Here is a 21,264-nt window from a genome sequence, read left to right as displayed (position 1 = left end):
AGTTGATTGAACACGTATTCTGATTTAACCAAGCTCGTACCTCCTAGTAGCAGGTTTTGGTAGACGCTTATAGTTTTGAAAAGGTTGGGTCCTACTGTTTGTGAGTCATCAGCACTTTAAAGCTAAGAAAGAGAAGCATATGAGTAATTTCACACGAAGAGTTGTTCATCCCAGGGGCTCAGCTCCAATTCTGGGAGTGCTCTGCTCTCTCCAAGCCCGAGGACAGCTGGGGATAGCCAGGGTTTAGTTACATGACTTGCAGGAGGCAAGAACTTTCAAACAGTAACCTAGGGACTTGCCAACAGAAGGAGGCTTGAATTTAATTGACCCAAAGTAACTATAATTATTTGAGGAGAAAGGTTTTAATTGCAACAGAGGATGTTGTGAATTTGGAATGAGGAGAAGTAGAATGCTGTGTTATTGGTGGTCAAGAGACATCCTGGCCAAGGTAAAGAGAGAGGCCACTGGATTCGTTTAGAAGGAAGAGTAGTGTATGTTAAAATAGAAAAAGTACTCCAAGAATCTTCCTTCTTTCTTTAAAATCACTATTAAGGTCAAATTCTTAAGGTAGGAATTTAGAAGAGCATCTGGTGATCCTAAGACATAAAGCATGAAAATTTGAGGCATATTTGACCTGAAAATATGCAAGTTAAATAAGCAATGAGAATGTTCCCTCAACAGCATAGAACTTAAATATTAGTGCCTGGTTGTGTGGATGCTATGGGAGGTAAAACAAGGATTCCTTGCTATCATGCACATATTCAGAAGCCCCCAGTTACCCTCTATAGTGGTGTCCTGTGAACTTGTAAAGGCTATGGAAAAATCCTTTGTGTGTAAATTATTAGAAGATGAAAAATCTTTAATGATTGCATACATGAAAATAGGTCTATTTATAAAAGCACAATGGAAAAAATAATTTCATAATTTGCGGGAAATCCATACAAAATATTTATTCATACAGCTAAAAGTAAGGTTTAAGATTTAAATTCTTAAAGGAGTAGCAAATAATATTTCAACAAAGAAATTATGGATGCATGGATTTTTTTGGTCTCTGTCTGAATCAGATATTTTTAGTTCCAGATAGCATTTGTTATAGGCATTCAAAAAATTCACTGAAGTCACTCTTAAATTCTTACCCTCTTACCCTAGCCTAAGGGACCCTTCTGGAAAAGGTTTCAAGTCCTTTTCTACTAAATTCCTTATAAAGCATGCTGAGTATCTTTGTCATGACTAGAAACATTGTGGCACTAGTCCTATAAGATGAGAAATTCTTTCTTCATTAATTTATAGTGGTTATTAGTAAAATGAACAAACCATTTAATTACTCAAGTGATCACTCGGAGCCCAATCTGTGTATTTTCCAAGAAGAGTTAAGCCTCAATTTTAAAATCCAAGCACACAGTTAGATGCCATGTTATTTTGTGTCCACTCATATTTGTAGAGGATTGCACTTTGCTTATCATCTTAAAAATAGCAATTCTTGTTCCTTTATTTACCAACTGGAGATAAATGTGTAAAAAAAATTTAATAGTCTTCTAGACACAGTTATTCATAGATAGCTATAAATACTTTTTTTTAAAAAAAGTAAGGCTAACTTTTTATTCATTCCTTTCTTACAAGTTGAAATTCATTTTTATTAAACCAGTGGAAAAGACCATGTTTCGTTTGTTTGTTTTGGTTTAAACATGAATTCATTCATGTTTACTTCACTTATTGAGGATGAGCACAGTAAAGATTTGAAAACTTGTAAGAGTATAAGATTCATTTTAGAAAATGTGCTTGCTACTAGAAAAAGAATTGAATGACATGTGCACTGCTGCAGCTGGGCGTGGGGGAACAGCTGGAAATGCCCATGGAGCTATTTTTAATGAAGGAGACAAGTTTCCTGTTCTCTTTGAGGGTTCGATAACCAGCTCCTTGAAGAGTAACTGCTTTGATGAGCCTTGAAAATATAGAATCAGAGCTAGGGGAGAAGAGAGTGTTGGAAATGATGAACTAAGACCCAGCAAACCATACCTGCAGGCACCGGACCTCAAGCTGCTCCAAAACTTGATTTAAATTACCGGAAAGATTTCACCAATTACAAATCAAAACCCTTGATATTCTGCTTCTTGCAATTTATCATCAGTACATCATCATGAATATTCATAAAGATTCAACCACACAAATGTTCAGAAGGGGACAACCTGAAAGTTCAAAAATAGGGGAGAAAGTTAAATTATTGAGACATTATTGCACTGATTTATTGGAATGCTGTGTAGCCATTAATATGACATTGCAAAGAATATTTAATATATGCAAAAATATTCACTACATTTTAAGCACAAAAAGAAAATTATAAAATAATACATGCATCATGATTTACGTGTGTTTATGGGCTGTTATATGACCAGGAGGGCACATGTTAAAATGTTAACTGGTTATCTCTGGCTGTCGCCATGGTGAATTAGGGACCACAATATGTCCTTTTTTTTTTTGCCTGTATTTTAAAGATTAGTTTACAATTATTTCGTTTTTTAAATTTGTGCATTAAAACAAATTTATTGAATACTTCCTCTGGGCCAGATAACTGTTCTAGAGTCAGGACCGTGTTAAATAATGCATGCCTTCCTGAGTATATCTTATTTAAAAATTATATTTTAAAAATCAATGGAAAAAAAAGTTATCAAAACTTAAAAATTCGTTTTAAAGGAAAATTAAGCTTCTCAGAGTGACCAGCGGTGTTTAGAAGAGTGAGCTTCCAAGCCTATCTTGGGACAGAGAAGGAATAGGAGCCCCTTAACTTCCAGCTCTTTCTCCCTTCCTCCCACTGATGCCTTTAGGATGCCTTTAGGCCTCCTGCCAGGGAAAATGAACACAGGGGTGGAAATTAACATGATGCTACAGGTAGGATTATCTCAGAGTTATGGAGGAGGAGTTTAAGTCTGTTGCTACTGGTTGGGTCTTTTATTAAAAATAAAATGCCTTCAGAGTAGTTTAGATTGTGGTAACCTGACCTCATTATTGTAGCAGAGAAGGCACAAGAGTACAACTTCTTTACTGCAGTTGAGGAAGGAAAGTAAGGTGCAGACGGAATTACCAGCAGGTAGAAAGGGTAAAAAGAGCAGCTCCTGTCTATTCAGCAGAGTGAAGAGACGCCGGCTGTGAAAGCAAAGCACGGCAGGCTTGTAGCGCCCCACTGCCGAAGATGCTCTGCCTTCCTTTTGCCTAAGGGGAAAAGCAGAGAAAAAAAGGAAAAGGAAAAAAATCCAAGTTATGGTTCAAGCTGTGTGACTATTTGTGGAATTATCAGAACCTTTGATAATTCTTTTGGGATTTCAATAAAACCCACCATTAATATTTAATTTTAATAATTTTGAGTTAGTCTTTCCAATCCAGTGCTCTCCCTGAGCACAACTTGGAAATTTTTTTCAAAGCTGTTTCAGCCAATAAATGCTGAAATTAAGCTATATTCAAAATGTTTTGCTTAGGCATAAAACTTCCTTTTTATACCTCTTTTATGGCATAGCTAGGAATTTGTATAAACTATTTACAAGTTGATGGCTTGCTTTAATATTTCAGGACCAGGTGAATCTCAGTCTGTGCTTTGCTGTTTGAGCATTTATCAGGATCATGTCACTTTTCAGACATATACTTAAAAATTGATCATCATAAATAAATGCAAAGCACTCTCCTGAGAAGACCATTCATTATGGGCCAGACTTTAAAACTGGAATATGCGGTTGGAAGCTACAGGGGTTGGTGTGCAATTCAACACTTACTGTGTTTATCAACTGTTCAGGCAACTTCAGAATAATTTGGTATTTAAGAGAAAATTCTGAAAAAACACCTTTCTACTGTCATAACATACAGAGAAGTCTCCCAACATTTTTTAATGCAATTATGTTCATTGCCATTTTTATTAGTTAATAAGTAAAATTCCAAGGGATATAGTGAGTAAACAAAAAAAATCCTGCAAGTTGTGGTTTTGTTCTTTTTTTGTGTGTGTGTGAGGAAGATTAGCCCTGAGCTAACATCTGTTGCCAATCCTCATCCATGCCCATCTTCCCCTACTTTATATGGGACACTGCCACAGCATGGCTTGACAAGTGGTGCATCGGTCTGCGCCTGGGATCTGAATCTGTGAACCCTGGGCCTGGGCTGAAGCAGAGCGTGCGAACTTAACTGCTACACCACTGGACCAGCCCCCGGTTTTGTTCTTTCAAGATATGTTTTCTTGATTTTCATCTTTGATCCCTGATCCTCTGACTTAAAAAAAAATCAAAAACTAAAGTCACACTTCTATTACAATTACTTTTATTTTTGGCACTAGATTTTGTAAACATCATTCTTCTCTAACTTTCAGCAATCTAATTTATGAACATGGTAATCAGAAGTGAAATTAGTGCCTTCAGGTTCAAATGTGTTCCTAACTAACCCGTACACTAAATTAAAGAATCTGTTATGCAGTGTGTATCCTCAAAGGAACAAAACAGGGTCCAAATCCAACAACTGTGCAATTGTATAGCAAATGAAGTAGCTTAGTCTCAACCGTGTTGAGCCAACAGCATCAGTACCTATTTTTTAAATGGAATGCTAGATTTTCTTCAGCTGCTTTTCTGCTGCACACTGACATACTTAAAGTTCTAAATTTTTAAAAATTAAAACAGAACTGCATTTTAATTAGATTTTTCCATAGTTTTGTAGAGAGTTCACATAAAGTGTTTTTTGTAATGTGACTCTTTTTGAATAAAGCCTTGTTAAAACCAGAGCAAAGTCATTTGGATAGATAATTGGGAATGCTAAGGAATATCTTTACAAGAGTATAGGGTTCTGCTAAGTTACTCTTCTGAGTGACGTAGAGTTACCCAACACTTTAAGGTTTCTTTCATTAATAGGGATGAGATTGTAGGAGAAGTCCATGGGTAATACAAAACTTCATTTTCCTTACTAGTTTCACCTGCCTTCTTCAGCCCTTTGTTGGAGGTACCAGCAGGCAGTGAGACCGGTCACTGTGAGAATTGTGAGAACCTTTTTGGTATACTTTATTAAATTAAATACCCCCGCCTCTTGCACCTTCTGTTCAAAGAGCTAATTAACAGCTAGAAAGAAAAGACAAACAACAGATGGGAAAGGAGGCATAGACACTCCCATATTGTTGAAAGAGCCTCTGAATGCCGTGAGTGAAATGGCCCCATTTGCATCCTGGTGGCCCAGATTCACAAACCATAGTGTGTTCTATATGATGGACCCTGTTGCTGGGACGCTTCATACTTGCCCTCAGCTGAACATGACCAACTTTTAGAATTGCTGTGTTGGTAAAACTAAAAGTGAGATAAGATGGTTTAGGACCTGATTTTAAAACTCAATAAATTCATGAGTTGTCCATGGGCTCTCAGGGTTTGCGACGGCCAATTATATTTTGTGTTGTGGGGGCAGGTAGGAAGCAGAGGGCATGTGCTCCCCGAGAGACTGCTAGTTATTTACCTCTGTGCCCTGGAGGCTGGAAAGGGTCTTTGCTTTTGTTTTTGGTTTTGGTTTTTGGTAGTGGAGGGGGAAGGTGTGGAATGGGAGAATGAAATTGGAAGGAATAGGAATTAAGTTCTACGGACAGTGTCCTTTTCTCCCAAGAATTCTGGCTGCTCTGGAGGGAAGGGATAGGTAGTTCTTGTTCACAAAAGCCAAAGGACAAGAAAACAGAAGTCAGGTGGGGGTAGGTGGATGGCCTAACGCCTCACAGAAAGTGAATCCGGGAGGGCTAGATTTTCCAAAGGCCAGCCAGCAAGCTGGCGCCCAGTAACCCCTGCATTAAGGAGAGGCATAATCATCGGGGCAGAGTGTGCAGCTGAGTGGGTCCACAGTGGAAAGACCCATATGAGAAACCATTTTTTAAATTGACACAAAAATATCAGGCTTTGGAGCATCATAGTTTCGTTACATTAAAGAGAATAGAACTCATTATGATTTTTGTGTATGTTTTATCTTTTATAAATCTGAAACCACATTTCTATTTTCATAATTCTGTACCAATAAAATAACAGTGGCATAACAATCATCTTACATAAATGAAAACATGATTTAATCAAATGAGATTTTATGAGCTTTGAGAGAAGCAATTCTTTAAATTATCTTATTTAGGTTAAATTAAATTAGTGTGCTCTTGCTTTTGGTCGTAAGTGATCTGTGCTTTATTGTGTGTTTCATTTTCTTCTGCAGTGAGGTTTATTTCCAAAGAGAGGCGGAGATGGAGGAGGAGAGAGGGGTCTGCTCCTCAGGCTGTAGGTGATCTGAGATTTAAGTCCTGTAGGTGTCTGGCTGGAGCGAGGCTCCCTGCAGTTCTGCTGTGGATTCTAAGTAGGGAAGGAGGCTAGAAAGAGAGAAGAGATGGTGCACTGTGAGTTCCCCTGAGGTGTGCCGAATGGACTTGGCACTTGAAGGCAGACCTCCTCTCTCAGACTGGGAGAGAGAAGAAGGGCAGTGTTGGTACCTGGCAACTCCTGTTGGTTCCTGGGAGAAAAATGAGCAAGTGCAGGCCAGAGGCCTTCAACTCTCATGAAAAGTTCTTGGCTATTACCATGATTCTCTGGATAAAGTAGTCCCTTGAAGAGGGGAGGGGATCCCATGATTCCTCAGTCTCAGAACCTGAGAATAGTTCATTAGAAGTCCAGTGGGATTGGTTTCCTGATCTTGGGACGGGAGAGCTCTGTCTGCCCTAATTCTGCACAAGTTCCTTTGGAAAGAGAGAAAGTTACCTTCTGAATCCTCTCAACGTTCCCATGAAACGAGTCAGTTGTGGAACGATATTGAAGGGTGGAGACTATTACAGGCATTTCCAAAGGATATTAAGACTTTTGAGGGCTTGCATTAGGATTGGAGCTGATGGGTGGTATCAAAGTATACTTATCAAAAAATTTAAAACAAGATTCTTATACAGAGAGGAGGAACATGTGTTAAAGTTTTTTTTTTTTAATCTCTTTAAGTAATGATGGAACTGGTAAGATGCTAAAGTTTATTTAAGGAGCATTTGAGGAACGGAGCATTTATAGACACTTTAATAAAATAATGTTAGAATAAGGTTGCTAGGTTAAATACAAAATTGGTTAATGTCCTAAGGGGCAATAAGCTATAACCTCTGGAGTTATCTTTTCTACCACACAGAAATAATTTGTATCTCTGCTGAAAACAAGTCTACAGGTTAATATGTAACTTCATAGAGACTGAGCCCTTAATTAACATTATACTGGAAAATCAATCCTTAAGTGGGTCTGTTAAAGCAATGCTTCAGTATGATTTTGAAAGGACATGGAATTATCCTCTTTGTCTTATTTACAAGGTTTGGATCATTTTTCTTAACTGTAGAGAATCTATTGAGTACCTCTTGATATTTACCCCTCTTACTCTTTTTCCTAAACCCATGTATGATAACGGTTGATTAACACAGATCTTTTGCTTTTGTCTTCCTCTCCTCTGCCCCTTCACACACACACACATACCCCACCATCACCACCACACACACATGTAATGCAGGGATCCAAAGAAAAAAGAGAGTAAAAGAGAATCAGGTGACTCTTCCACTGATAGATACACCAATATGTTGAACTCACTGCTGATATAGAAGGGTGAACTTAACCTTTGAATTACTCTGCAAGATTCAGGAGGTAAGTAGGTATGGTCTAGGCTAATTCCTTTACTATGAATATCAAGGAACTAGCCAAAGTTTTTTGTTGTACAGAAATTTCCTTGCAACAATTATTGCCAGATCCAAAAGGACTTAACGGCACTCATAATCACATCCGTAGCAGATATATTAAGGGAGCCCCCAAGGCATGCTTTGCTGGTATCAGCACCCAAGGCATGCGCTTTGAGGTTGGTGCTCCTGGAACGTGCTGGTGGCTGCAGCCTGTTTGTGTTCCCTCAGAGATTTTCTTAGGGACCTTTTTGAGCTCTCTCTCTTTTCTATCCAAGACATAAACATTCCTTCCCTCTTTGGCTCACCACCCACGCAAAAGAATGAAACCAAATTCAGTTCTCGGAAACTATGGCACCAAAGAGAATAATTGCTTTATTAGGGTGAATTATGCCTTCTGATTCTGTTTAACCCAGAGATAGTAATTTTATATTTTTATTCTGCTTGGGAAAAATTGAATTTAAGAATTTTGAGCATGAGTTAAACCATTTAAACCCAAAGCTGCTGTGGAACCTCCAAAATAATAAGGGAATGCTGATGATTTTCTTCACATTTGGGATGGCTTCTGCAGTGATTCTTGGCAACTCCTTCAGTTAGTTAAAATCCTTGTCCCTCCATAATCAGTTTTGGCTTCTTCCAGCCTTGGATCAGTCTTTGTGTTTTCCATAACCATGATGCCTTTTCGCTAAAGATGGTGACTTATTTCTTATGAGTTCATCCTAATACTTAATACTCTTCCTTCTCTGGAACGTCTGTGGCAAGATGAAAAGAATCATACTGTTTTGTTGTTTCAAAAACATATTATCTGACTTTTTCTGAACTGGTGTAAATATTTACACCCAGAAAATATGTTTGGAATTCTTTTACTAGTATCCACCTTCTTCATAGTATTGCTCCATCAACCTTACCAAATTTAATTTGATGTTAGTCTTCTTTACTTTCTTATGACAGAAGAACAAAAGGTCACCTCATGACGCGTTGTACCACTACATGGTAACAGTAAGGTCAGGTTTGTTTATTTGTCAGTTTGTTTTGCCAGTTGGTTTTTTAAATGTAGCAAGGAATATGTTATTCAAATTATTGGGGTTTTTTTCTTTTTTTGCTGAGAAAGATTCAGCCTGAGCTAACATCCACTGTCAATCTTCCTCTTTTTGTATGTGAGCCACCACCACAGCATGGCCACTGACAAACGAGTGGTGTAGGTCCATGCCTGGGGACCAAATCAGGGCCACCGAAGCGGAGCATGCCAAACTTAACCACTCAGCCACCAGGGCTGGGCCTCAAATTGTTTTTATAAAGGGAAAATCCATCCAAAATATAAGATACCAGCAATGTTTTTGGTAGTTCTGCAGTGTCAAAGCAGGCAAGCAAATGTGTTACCACTCTGTAATTAATTCTGTTAATGCTCTCTCATTCATTTATCAGATTTAAGTTAAATTCAGTGAACATTTATTGAATACCTACTACATGGTATAAGGAATTTGCAGTTTAATGGCAGGAAGGAATGTACTCGACCAACAGTAATACTGTCCAGACTGGTATAATTGCTTTAATAAAGATATAGTAGTCATGGTCATAAAAACATTGACCCCTTAAGTTTTGACTGCATACAATGCAGAATATAGCTAAAAGGACCTTGGAAATCATCTGGCTTCAACATCTCACTTTTAAATAGAAATTTATCTTATTCTTTGTTATACTTGTAATTTATTATATTTTATTTGTTATTTATTATATTTGTTGTAGAAAGTTTAGAATGTGTAGAAAAGTGGAAACAAGAAATCAAACACCCAAAGTCCCACTACTCATAAAGCAATCATCAATAACCTTTTGGTATATTTCCTTCCAGTCTCTTTCTCACATATTTTATTTTTTACATATACAAGATAATATTAAATAATGCAATTTTGTACCTTGATTTTTTCCCCCATAAAACATTATGAAATAATTCCTTCTCAATGCTATTAAAAACTCTTGGTAAACATTTCTTAATCTAAATAATGCTCAATTATTGGATCAACCATGACTTAGACATTCTTCTTCTATTTAGGTTCTTTGCATTGCTTCACTATTGAATGGCTTTGGGCTTAAAACTTTCTCAGGATAGAGTCTCTGAAGTAGGTTTACAGGTTGAAGTATATGAACATTTTTAAGGCTCTTACAAGATAGTTTTGAACACCATGCATTTCACATCTTGCATTTGGCTTTATCTTCGCAGCAGGTTTCATTAGCCTTCCTTACACGTACTGCAGGCTCTTCTGCCTTTTATTTGGCCAGGAAATGACCAGGAACTGAATACACACTGGAAGGAGGAGATAAGCAGAGTAATCAAAATCAGCTCCCAAGAAGAAATGGAAACTTAATCTAGCTAAGCTTCTAGTAGCGCCCTCCTTAATTTGTGTTATCTCCTTTTAAAGTTGGATAGACCTTGACTTACGCAAATGTAGAAACTCAATGGTTCCTTACTTATGAAACTGGGTGGGGAGGGAGCAGAAATTAGATTAGATCCATATATTTCTAGAAACCATTGAGTTTCTGGTAATTGTTAATAATTTCAAGCAACACAGCTTGTTCTAATAGCTGTGAAGGAGTGTGAGCAGAATCATGAGAAACAGATAGTCACTGCTGTTACTAATGTGCTGTCATGAGGAAGCTAGTTTATTTTGGGCTAGGCCCAAAGGTGTGGGGTCCACTGGGGTCCACTGAAGTCCAGTGTGGCCTGGAACATCACATCAATTCTGACACTGCAAGACCTATTTGATCCCCTGAGCTCTACCCTGGGCCCCTGGAATCCTCTGAATCGAGGGTATTGACCCAGACTGGGTGGTCTGAAACCTCTGTGGGTCCAGCCCCTCCTTTCTGGACTGAGCCAGAGCCAGGTCGCAGCACAATTAACTCGGGAGTGGCTGTGAGGTTGCCCGAATAGCATTTCGTTCTCAAGCACAGATAAGTGGAACGTGAAATAGAATTTCTGACAGAGGTGCCAACTTTCTAGCGGCCTTGGCCTGCTTGCAGCCCTTCACAGACTCCGAGACTCACGAGTGTCCTCTCAGTCCTCACTGCAAAAAGATACATCAATTCATTTCTAAACCTTCCCTCGGAGGACCTCCTTTACATGGTCCCTATGGAGATTTTCTGGGAGGTTTTCTAGCTCCTCCTGTCCCTCCTAATTTTTGGAAACTAGTTGTGTAGTCAGAGTCTAACCTCTCCAAGAAGAGAGAGGTTCAGACCCCCTGGCTGAACTTTTCTGTTTGTACAGTCTGAGCCATTCTTGCCTTCTGCTTTCCTAAATAGCACATTTAAAAACTGCTTTGCATCAGCTTGAAGTCTCTTGGGATCCCTGAATTTTTTCCTGTCATGTTTTCAAACAGCCAGTCACAGTCTATACTATTTATACAGTTTGGGTTTCTAGCTCAAATGTAATATTTATGTCTTTCCTCACAATTTTGCATGATAAGCTTACTGTTTTGTTAACCCAGTGGCCACTTGGCTTACCAGTGAGTTCATATTTATTCTTGATATTGTTGTCACAGATCAGTTTGTAGAGAAAGAGGGTTAAATTTAGTCTTCTATTACTTTTGTTGCTTTTAAATCCAAGACATTGCGATGCTCTTTGTGTGAGCCCTCTAATCCTGTGGAAATGCCCTCCAGGTTCAGAAAATGTCCTATGAATTGTTGTAATCTGAAATATAATAATTTTTTCAGGCCCCCCAAAATTATAGAGCATCCCAGTCATCCGCCAGTTGAACCTGAGATTTCATGTTTCACAAATAAGATGTTGAAAAATCTGCTTGCTCTCATCCTATCTTCTTTCTCTCTGTTCCCACTGCAGACATCCATCTTTACCTTGTTGGTAAGGGTTGGAAGTAGCTTTAATCCCAAACCTTCTGGTTTTTTCACCCAAAGAGAGCCTTGGCAAATGCAAGGTGGGAGGAGGAGACTGTGGGGGAAGAAGTGGGGTCATGCAGTGGTAGACTGTACAAACAGGCTTCATAAATGATGGATCAATCGAGAAAAGAAGCAATTCTGGGATTTTGAAGATGACAAGAAGTAAGATTAAGTAGTCCAGATAAAGGCTTTTTTAAAGCAGCCATTTTAATAGCTTGTTTAGGCAGAGGACCAAGTCAATCCTTAGAATGAGTGCAAATTTTCTATTGTACCAGCAGAAGCCTATGGCAACATACTGGATGTGGACATTGGATTTATCATGTAATTCTAAGTGAAAACTAACATGTGAATGTATGGATTGTGTAAATGTTGATGATAAGCATGAGGACATACTAATTGGAAGTAGTCTTAAAAGAAAGTTATAACTGGTTTGCTTTATATTATACATATAAAATTGTATTCTTTGATTTGTAACCACAAGTGTTATGTGCAGAACTCATTGCTTTTTATGATGCTGCTTCTTTGGCATGTATTCTTAGCTATAACTGTGTTTCAAAAGAGCCATTCCATTTCTGATTTTGACAAGGTAGGTTGAGGTTGATCTCTGTAGAGCAATGTTATTTTCCAGTAATATTGCAGACCACAGGCTGAATTACCAGTTTGTATAATGAGTCACAGTATAAGCTCTCTGACTCTCTCTGGCCCCCATATCCCTCCCCTGAGACATTTATGCAGAATTGAGTATCTGAGCAGTGCTGTGTATATGCCTCATCCCTTGGACTTGATATGTTTAGGACCAAGTTTTAAGTTAGAAAGAAAAGTTAAGTCTAAATGTAAAGTGCAGGTTTTGAAGGACTTGCAAATTGCTTTTCTCTCCACTTTTTCACGTTGTCTTCTTAACTAACAAAGAAGCATCACTGCAGGAAGAGGAATACTTAGAGGAGCTAGAATCCAATTAACGTCTCCTGTGATTGCTGTGTAGTCAAATGAGTGGTGACCACTCCTTACGAAATGAACAGGAAAATCTCAGATTAAAGGAAACTGTTGACGTTAGAGACATAACAAGACCCACGTACTTTAAAAAGAAAAGAAGCAAAAGCTCTCCTCTTTTCCTATCCTCATCCTTGCTAGTTTTTGTGAAATATCAGGGAAAAGTTTCAGCTTGTTGGTGGATTGGAAGGCATTGTAGGGGGTGTAAATAACGTGAGTTCTGAGTTAGACCTGGGTTCAATTCCCTGATCTGTCCTTTATGGGCCGTGTGAACCTGAGCAAGTCGCTTAATGGATAATTTGAGGATTGATTGAGGTGATCCATGTAAGGCCCTCGGTAGAGTGTGTGACTCCTAGTAAATGCTTAATAACTTTTGGCTGTTATCAGTGAGAATCTTCATCATCATCATTTATTACCATCACCACCTTCATTACCTACCGTGATAATCATAGCCACCACCACCACCACCACCACCATCATCATAATCATCATCTCACTGTCCTGGTTTTCCTTCTACTTCTCTGTCCACGCTTCACCCCCTTTACAGACCCTCTTCCTCTTCCAAATCCTTAAATGCTGGGGTCCCTGAGGCTTGTGTCCCATGCTCTTTTCCCTTTTCTCATCACGTACTCTCCCTGGGCAATCTTATTCACAGTGGGGACTGTACCAGCCATTGCTGATAATTCCCAACTCTGTTACTCTAGCCCACATCTCTCTTCTAAGCTTCAAACATTATATCCATCTGTCCACTGGACATCTCCCCTTGAGTGTCCCAGCAGCACTTCAACCCAAGACTCAACACATCTTTCTCTCCCCTGATCTTGCTTCTTCTCTTTGTTTCTTATCTTAAAGAAGGCATCGCCATTCACCCTGTTACCAAAGCTAGAAAGCTGGGTGTCATCCTTGACTCTACCCTTTCTCCTTCTTCCACTGTTCAATCAATGAATTGTGTCCATTACACTTTAGGTTTCATGTGGGTAGAGACCGTATTAAAGCTGTAATCTCTGTGCCCAGCACAATGCTCGGTAAATAATTTTGAATGAATGAATGAATAAAGGAGTGAACGAAATTCTTGAATACACCCACTTTCTTCCATCTCCATTGCCTTTTCTGCAGTTCAGGCCACCATCAGTCCTCACCAACTTAATAATTCACAATTTTGAAATCCCATAGTTGAAATATCCTAATTGATCTCCCTGCTTCTAGGGTTGTAATCCCCACCCCCAGCACCACTGCAGTTTGTTTTCCACATCATTTTTATAAAACCCAAGAATTTGATCATGATCATGCCTCACTTCTGCTTAAAGCACTTCAATGACTTGGAATAATTATCCTGACTTGATGGTCCTGGTCTACAACTGTTGTCTCAGCACAATTATCACCCTCAAAAATGTCCTAATTGGACAATGATGATATGATCACCCTGTACTTACTCTATCTTCTGCTCACATTTCCGGCCTCATTGCTCCTCATTCCTTCCTCACCCCTACACACTACTCTAGTCTTATTGAACCTAAAGTTTTTCAAATTTGTTGTACTCACTGCTCTCACATGCTCTTCCTTCTACCTGGACATTCCCTTCTCTCTTTTTCTGGATGACTCCGACCATCTGGGTCTCAGGCTACACTTTCCTTTACAGAGGAGTCTTCTCTGACCCCCAAGTTTATGACAGGTACCTCTTTGTGTTCCCATAGCATCTTGCACTTCTCCATCCTCGCTCTTGCCTCACTGTTTTCATTACCTGTTAACATCTGTGGGTTCCCCACTAGCCTGTAAGCTCTCTCAGGTCAGCGACCACATCTGCTTGCTGCGCAGTTGAATCCTGGTGCCTAACCCAGGTCCCTGTGCAGAGATGACTGTCAGCAAATATTTGGACAATGATTGAAGTAAAACGTCACGTGCTATTAGAATGATCGAAGTACGTGTGTGGCAAAATCCTATTACACAATGAATCTTCTGGGAACATGCCTAATTTGTTGCTATAAACAGTATCTTGTCTTCTTGCCTCTGTTCATCATGTTTGTGATCACGGTGGAAATGATTCTGTGTTCCTTTGATTGAAAGTTCATTCCAGGACAGGATTTGGAGCTTGTACACACTGTCAATTCCAGGAAGTCTTGCAGGTGATAATGTTGCAAAACAAAGCAAAGAACAGATGTTTTCTAGCCTTTTCAAGCACTTGAGGCTACTTTTATTTCCAATATGCAAGGCAGATTGGTTTTCAAGTTCTTTGCTTTGAAGTTAAAATTAAATTTACTGTCATTATTCTAACATATCCTAGATTGTTTAAGTTCCAAGTTCTATTCTCACACTAACAAAAACAAACATAAAATGTTTCATACATCCCATATTATTATTTGCAAACTTGAAATTGTGTGCTTTTAGATGGTAAATTTTACACTGTTATTTGATCTACCAAAGAATCTGAACGTTATAGTATTTTGTTCCACGTGCATTGACTAGAAACGACTTCTAGACCTATCTAGGGGTGTTTGGACACCATTCTATTAAATGAAAAGGAAGGCTGATAGCCTTTTTCCAAACAGAAATAACTTTAGTGTTTTTCTGATTACACAAACAATATATGTTCACTGCAAAAAAGTCAGGAAAGATGAAGAAAATAAAAATCGGCTATAATCCCACTTTTAGGTTACCGTGTGAAACATTTTAGGGTATGTATTTCTAGGCTTTTTTACTGCATATGTAGTCATGTCAATACAGATTTTTTTTTTTTTTATGAAAATGGTATCATTCCACACATATGGCTTTAAAATGTCTTTTTCCACTTGAGAAGTTTGGGACTTTCAGGGAGAAAAATAGATAAAGTAGATTTTTAGGAAGTTTTGCTTTCTAGTGTATTGAGTGGTGTAATTTCCCCTTCGCCACCCCCATTAAGAAAACTTCTATAATAATCTATATTACTCTTTGAATCAGTCAGAGTTCATTTGAAGGAAACAGAAATGATGCTAGCCCTTTTCGAAAAAGATTAGATTTTTAAAAAGAGGTATTTACGGGCCGGCCCCATGGCTTAGCGGTTAAGTGCGCGCGGTCCGCTGCTGGCAGCCCGGGTTTGGATCTCGGGCGCATACCTACTCACTGCTTCTCCGGCCATGTTGAGGCCACGTCCCACATACAGCAACTAGAAGGACTTGCAGCTATGACCTACAACTATCCCTGGGGCTTTGGGGGAAAAAATAAATAAATAAATAAAATTATAAAAAGAGGTATTGGAGGTCTAGAAGAGGGGACTGGGACTGGTCCTCCAGAAATCAGCCTGAACTGATGAACTGGACTGCCGAGGCCACTGCCCCTTCCCCAGGATCAGGGAGACCGAGAATCAGCAAGCAGCCTCTGGAGTGGCTGCTCAGTAGATGCATCATCACTCTAGTTCACATACAGGGACAGACTCGTCACTGCCACTCTTGTTGGCCCTAGAGCCACACAGCATCTGCTGACCCACAATGCCAAAAATGCATGTCCTGCTTCCCTGCGTCTTGCTTCCCTACCTCGCTAAACCAGTGGCCTGTATACAGGAAACTAAAAGACAGACACACAAGCAAAAGTCTTCACGACTGTGCTTGCCATCAGAAATCACAGAGATTTCCTCTGCCTCACTTCTGTCTTCAAAATATCAGGTTAGTGCATCTACTTGGCAGAACCTAAATCACATCAGGAACCCTAGCTCAAGGGAGTGTAGGAAATGTAGTTTTTAGCTGTGCAGCCTCTGCAGCATAGGGCAGCCCAAGCCCACCACTCAGGAGGCTGGAGTGGACATTGAGTGCCACCATATTCACCACACATCAAGGCTTTGGGTGTTGGATTTTCATTCCTTAGATGCATCACCATACAAAGAAGAACTTAAAGGATAACTTATCTGAAGGGGTGATACATACCACTACAATTTATTTAACCCATCCCTATTGCTAGTTATTTACTCTTTTTCTGTTTTTCCATATAAACGATGTTTTGATAAACTGCTCTTATCAGAGTCACTAATAGCCTCCATGTTGCTAAACCCCATGGTCAATTGTCAGACCTCATTTTACTTGACCTATCAGGACATTTGATATGGCTACTTATTCTCATTGAAACCCTTTCTTCACTTGGTTTCCAGAACCTCATGCTCTCCTTGTTTTCCTTCTAGCTTGCCTGCTCAGTCTAAGTCTCCTTGCTGGTTCCTCCTCATCTCTCCAACTCTCAATGTTGGGTGCCCCAGGATTCAGTCCTGGGAACCTGTCTCATCTCTGTTTACTTTATTCCCTTGCTCATCTCATCTAATCTTTTGGCTTTAAATACTCTGAACTCCACACCCACATATCCAACAGCTGACTGGTTAACGTGTACTTTTGGATGCTTTGTAAACATATAAAATTTAACATTTCCAAAACTGAACTGCTCTTCCCCACTACCTATATTCCACTCACAGTCTTCTCCATTTCAATTCATGGACCCTCCATCTTTCCGTTTTCTTAGGACAAAAACCTGGGAATCACTCTTTCTTTCTCCCTTTCTGTTACATTCACATTCAATCCATCAGCATATTCTGTTAATTCTAACTCCAAAATTATCCACAATCCAACTACTTCTCTCCATCTCCACTGCTGCCTGCTGGTCCAAGCCACTGTAATTTCTCTCTTGGACTATAGCCTCAGCTCCTCAATGGTCTCTGTGCCCTTCCTTGAGTCTAAAAGTTAGAACATGTCACCCCTCTACTCACAACACTCTGGTGAAATTCTATCTCACTCAGGATAAAAGTCAAAATCCTTACAACAACCCCGAAGGCTCTTTATGACACCACCACCCCCACTGCCACCATCTCTCTGATTTCCTTTCCTGTCATTCTCATCCTGGCTCACTTTGCTTCAGCCTCCTTGATATTCTTAAGCACACTTATTCCTAAGCGACGTGGCAATTGCTGTCCCCTCTGCTTGGCATGCTCTTCCCCGAGGTGTACACAAGGCTCTCTCATCGCCCTCAAGACTTTGCTCAGCCATCACCTGCTCCATAAGACCTTCCCTGATCACGCTATTTAAAGTTGCAAACTCACCTCCCCTCCAGCCCTCCAAACCCTCTTTCTCTGTTTCATTTTTCTCCATAGCACCTACCACTTTCTAAATAACTGCATAACTTCTTTCTTTTATTGTCTGTCCCAACCCCTGTGAGAAAATGGATTTTTTAATATATTGTTTATTATTGAATTCTCAGTGCATGGAACAGTGTCTGGGCACATTGATTATCATTCTTCAAATATTTGTTGAATGGATACATTTCTTTATACATGTGTCATTGTGCACTTGTCTCATTATTTATTGGGAATTAATTCCTAGGGTCAAAGCTATGCACAGATTGCCCAGAAAGGTTTTAACAGTTCGTTCTTTCACCAAGAGTCCATGAGATTGTGTTTTTCCTGATACCCTCCTAACATCATGCCCTGGTCACGCTATCCTTTCTTCTCCTTGAACTCACCACGTTCATCCCCACTTGCATTTGCGCTGACTACTCCTTCCTCCCGGACTCTCCTGCCACACCTTTGCCTGGTTTAATTCTTCTTCTTACTCAGATCTCACTTTAACTGTCACTTCCTTGGAGAGGCCTCCCCTGACCATCAGCTAAAGTAACTTCCCCGTCACTCCACGTCACGTCACCCTATTTCATTTTCATCATAGCATGTATCACTACCAGGTATTTTCTTATTTGTATACGTATTTGTTTGACTATGCTTTCTCTCTCTAGAATGTAAGCTGCATGAAAACAGGAGCTTCATGTGTCTTTTTCAACACTATCTCCAGTAAATGTGTGTTTCATAATGGAATCAACCCTGGGTATTATAATTTTTTTTATTATTACCATCTGGCAGGTAAAAAGTAGCTTCAACATGAATTGTTTTTCGGGATTGATGAGAGTGAGCATCTTTTCAAGTAGGAAAGCCTTTTTTGAAATAGCAAATGATGAGATGATCTAGAAGTTGAAATATTCAGTTAATGTATTTGTTTTAGATATGCTATATCAGATTTCTTACGTTGCTGATAAGTTTCATAATTTCCTAAGTTTCTGAAGGCTCCTCTCTCATTTATGCCAACATTAGCATCCATCAAGTAGGATTCTTCTTGCAAACTGCACTTACGTACTGTTGTTTTCTTTTCTTCTCCACAGCTTTTGGAAAGAACCAACAGTGGTTTTGAAGACTCAGATTCCGGTGCTACCAAGAGTCCGCTCCACTTAGCTGTAAGTGAGATGCTATGAGCAGCTTTGCCTGTTCCAAAAAGAACCTAAAAGTTCCTAAAACCAGGCTGCTCTTAAAATGGAAGCATAGTAATGCAGTAATAAGGAACAATGAAAATAGTACATGGGTAAATGTGCAGGCTGCGGAGAGAAAGGCTACCTTGAGTTCCAATCCCAGCCTCACCCCCTGGTGACCTCAGACACATTACTGACCCTGTCTGAGCCTTGGTTTCCCCATCTGTAAAATGAGGGCAAAGGAAAAGAGATAATGTGCATAAAGCCCTTACCACAGTGTATTTAAAACGATTGTTATAAATTTTAACAATCTTTAAAATTACCATAATCTAGTAGTTAAATCAATAAACTGAGGAAATTCAAAGAAAACATTTTGATTTAAGAGATTTATTATAGACAACAATACACAATTATTCAACCTACAGATAATCAAATACCACATTAAAAACTTGTGAGAGGGGCCGGCCCGGTGGCATAGTGGTTAATTTCATGCGCTCCGCTGCGGCAGCCTGGGGGTCACAGGTTCGAATCCCGGGCACAGACCAGGGCACCACTTATCAAGCCATGCTGTGGCGACGTCCCATGTACAAAATAAAGGAAGATGGGGCACAGATGTTAGCTCAGGGCTAAGTTTCCTCAGCAAAAAGAGGAGGATTGGCAGATGTTAGCTCAGAACCAATCTTCCTCACATACATGCAAAAGCTTGTGAGAGATTTAAGCACAAACTTGTGAGAGTAAGATGAGCACATGCATAGTTGCAGCTCTGCTCTTCATGTGTGGGCTTGAAACCCGGCTCTCAGAGGAGGGTTCAGGCTTTGAGTCTTGTACTGGGTGAGACCTGGAGGAAAGGGAAGAGGAGGTATTCCGTCCCCGTAAAGCTTCCTCTCCATGTCCCAATAATTGAAGAGAAATGCAGCAGTTCAGTGGCGATCCCCAAACCCTCCATGGGGGTGACCAAGCTGGGAAGCTCACCCCCCTCTATGTCAGACAGTGTTCTGCTAACAGTTGGCAATCTGGAGCTGTTGCCTAGGAACCTCCTGGACTGGCAGCCACACCCAGCAACAGCCAGCTCACCTGCCCAATGTGCTGCAAATTGTGAGCCTCAGTCCACAGCCACAAAGACGGTGTCTGGATGCACCCAGAGGCTGGATGCCGGGAAGAGTGAGAAGGGGCTGGGTCTCTATTTTTAACTGTTATGACATTTCACTTAACACCATGCACACATAAGCACTTCGTCGATGTCATTCTGAGGAAATACTGGGGTGGAGATTTTGGAGAGCAATCACTTTATTAACAGGCATACATAAGCACTCAGGCAAGGTGAGAGGGGACGAGACCACCCCCCAAGGCTTGGGATGAACTGATCACACTGTGTGGAGCCCTTCTTTATTGCCTGTCTTCCCACACACTCACCAGCATATTTGCTGACACCCCACTCACACACCCTCTGCCACACACACCAACACATCCACTACACACCCACTGTCACACACACACACACACACACACACACACACATTTTGAGTCCAGTGAAATCAGGCTAAAATGTCCATCAATATTTGTTCCTGGAGATGGACTTAGAGGGAAAAGATGGATGGATGGTAGGATATTTATATGTATAAAACTTCGTACCAGTTGGTTCTTAGTACAGGTTGCTCCCTAAAATCTACCCAGCCATCTGCTGTGTCTGGAGAAGTTACCCCAAAGCTGAGGGTTCAAAACAGCACTAGCTGTCCCCTGAGAAGCCTAGTTGAAGGGTTATCTCAGATAGAATCCTCGTGACCTTTGAAAGTGGGGTTGATTGCATTGCCAAGCCTACTACTAATCCGAGAAGAGACTTTCTTAGCTTCCAAAAATTCTGTCATCTCTCATTCATTTTTTTTCAAAAATTATTATTGAGTGCTTACTATATGCCAGGTGTTCTGCTAAGCACTGTGGGTTTCCAGCCACAAGACAGGGTGGTATGATATTGGAAAGAGTTCGGCTTTGGCAGCTCTGCAGCTGGCAGGAGCCTAACGAGTACACACAGAGAAGAGGTCCCAGCCACCAGTCTTCTCATCAGCAACTCACCTGGACATGGTTTTCCCACTTGTAAAATGAAAGAAGTTAGTTAAGGATCCCCAAACCCTTTCCAATTTGTTTATTTATTTAATTGTTTGTTGTATGATCTTGGCCAATCACCTAACCTCTTGTGTCTCAGTTTCCCCACCCATACTATGGGAGAATAGCAGTACCTCCATCATAGGGCCGTGGGGGGTGATGTGAGTTAATGCACATGAAGCCATTAGAACAGTGCCTGGCACATATGTGCGATCAGCTAGCTTCATCCTCACTATTGTTAACACTAATGTCATTCTTTCATTTGACATAGTCTGACTGTTTCTGTGCTAAGCACTCTTCCAGGAGCTGGAGACATTGCAGTAAACAAAACCCAGCCCCTGTCCTTGTCGAGTTTCCAGTCTAGGAGAGACGATAGGCCAGTA

At 40.1% G+C, this 21,264-nt stretch overlaps 1 protein-coding gene across 4 annotated transcripts in view; it reads left to right on the top strand.

Moving 5' to 3' along the window:
• The window catches only part of ANKRD44 (ankyrin repeat domain 44), a 294,265-nt gene that overhangs the window by 238,806 nt on the left and 34,195 nt on the right, over positions 1-21,264 (top strand). For all 4 annotated transcript variants that reach the window (XM_058549502.1, XM_058549500.1, XM_058549501.1 and 1 more), the window contains exon 17: positions 18,698-18,769. In XM_058549502.1, coding sequence (XP_058405485.1) covers positions 18,698-18,769 — 72 coding nt within the window. The remainder of the gene's footprint in view (positions 1-18,697; positions 18,770-21,264) is intronic.

This window comes from Diceros bicornis, chromosome 10 (assembly GCF_020826845.1).
Source record: "Diceros bicornis minor isolate mBicDic1 chromosome 10, mDicBic1.mat.cur, whole genome shotgun sequence".
Classification (NCBI taxonomy): Eukaryota; Metazoa; Chordata; class Mammalia; order Perissodactyla; family Rhinocerotidae; genus Diceros; species Diceros bicornis.
The sequence above is the reverse complement of the archived record's forward strand: the minus strand, read 5'-3'. Positions and strand labels throughout refer to the sequence as shown.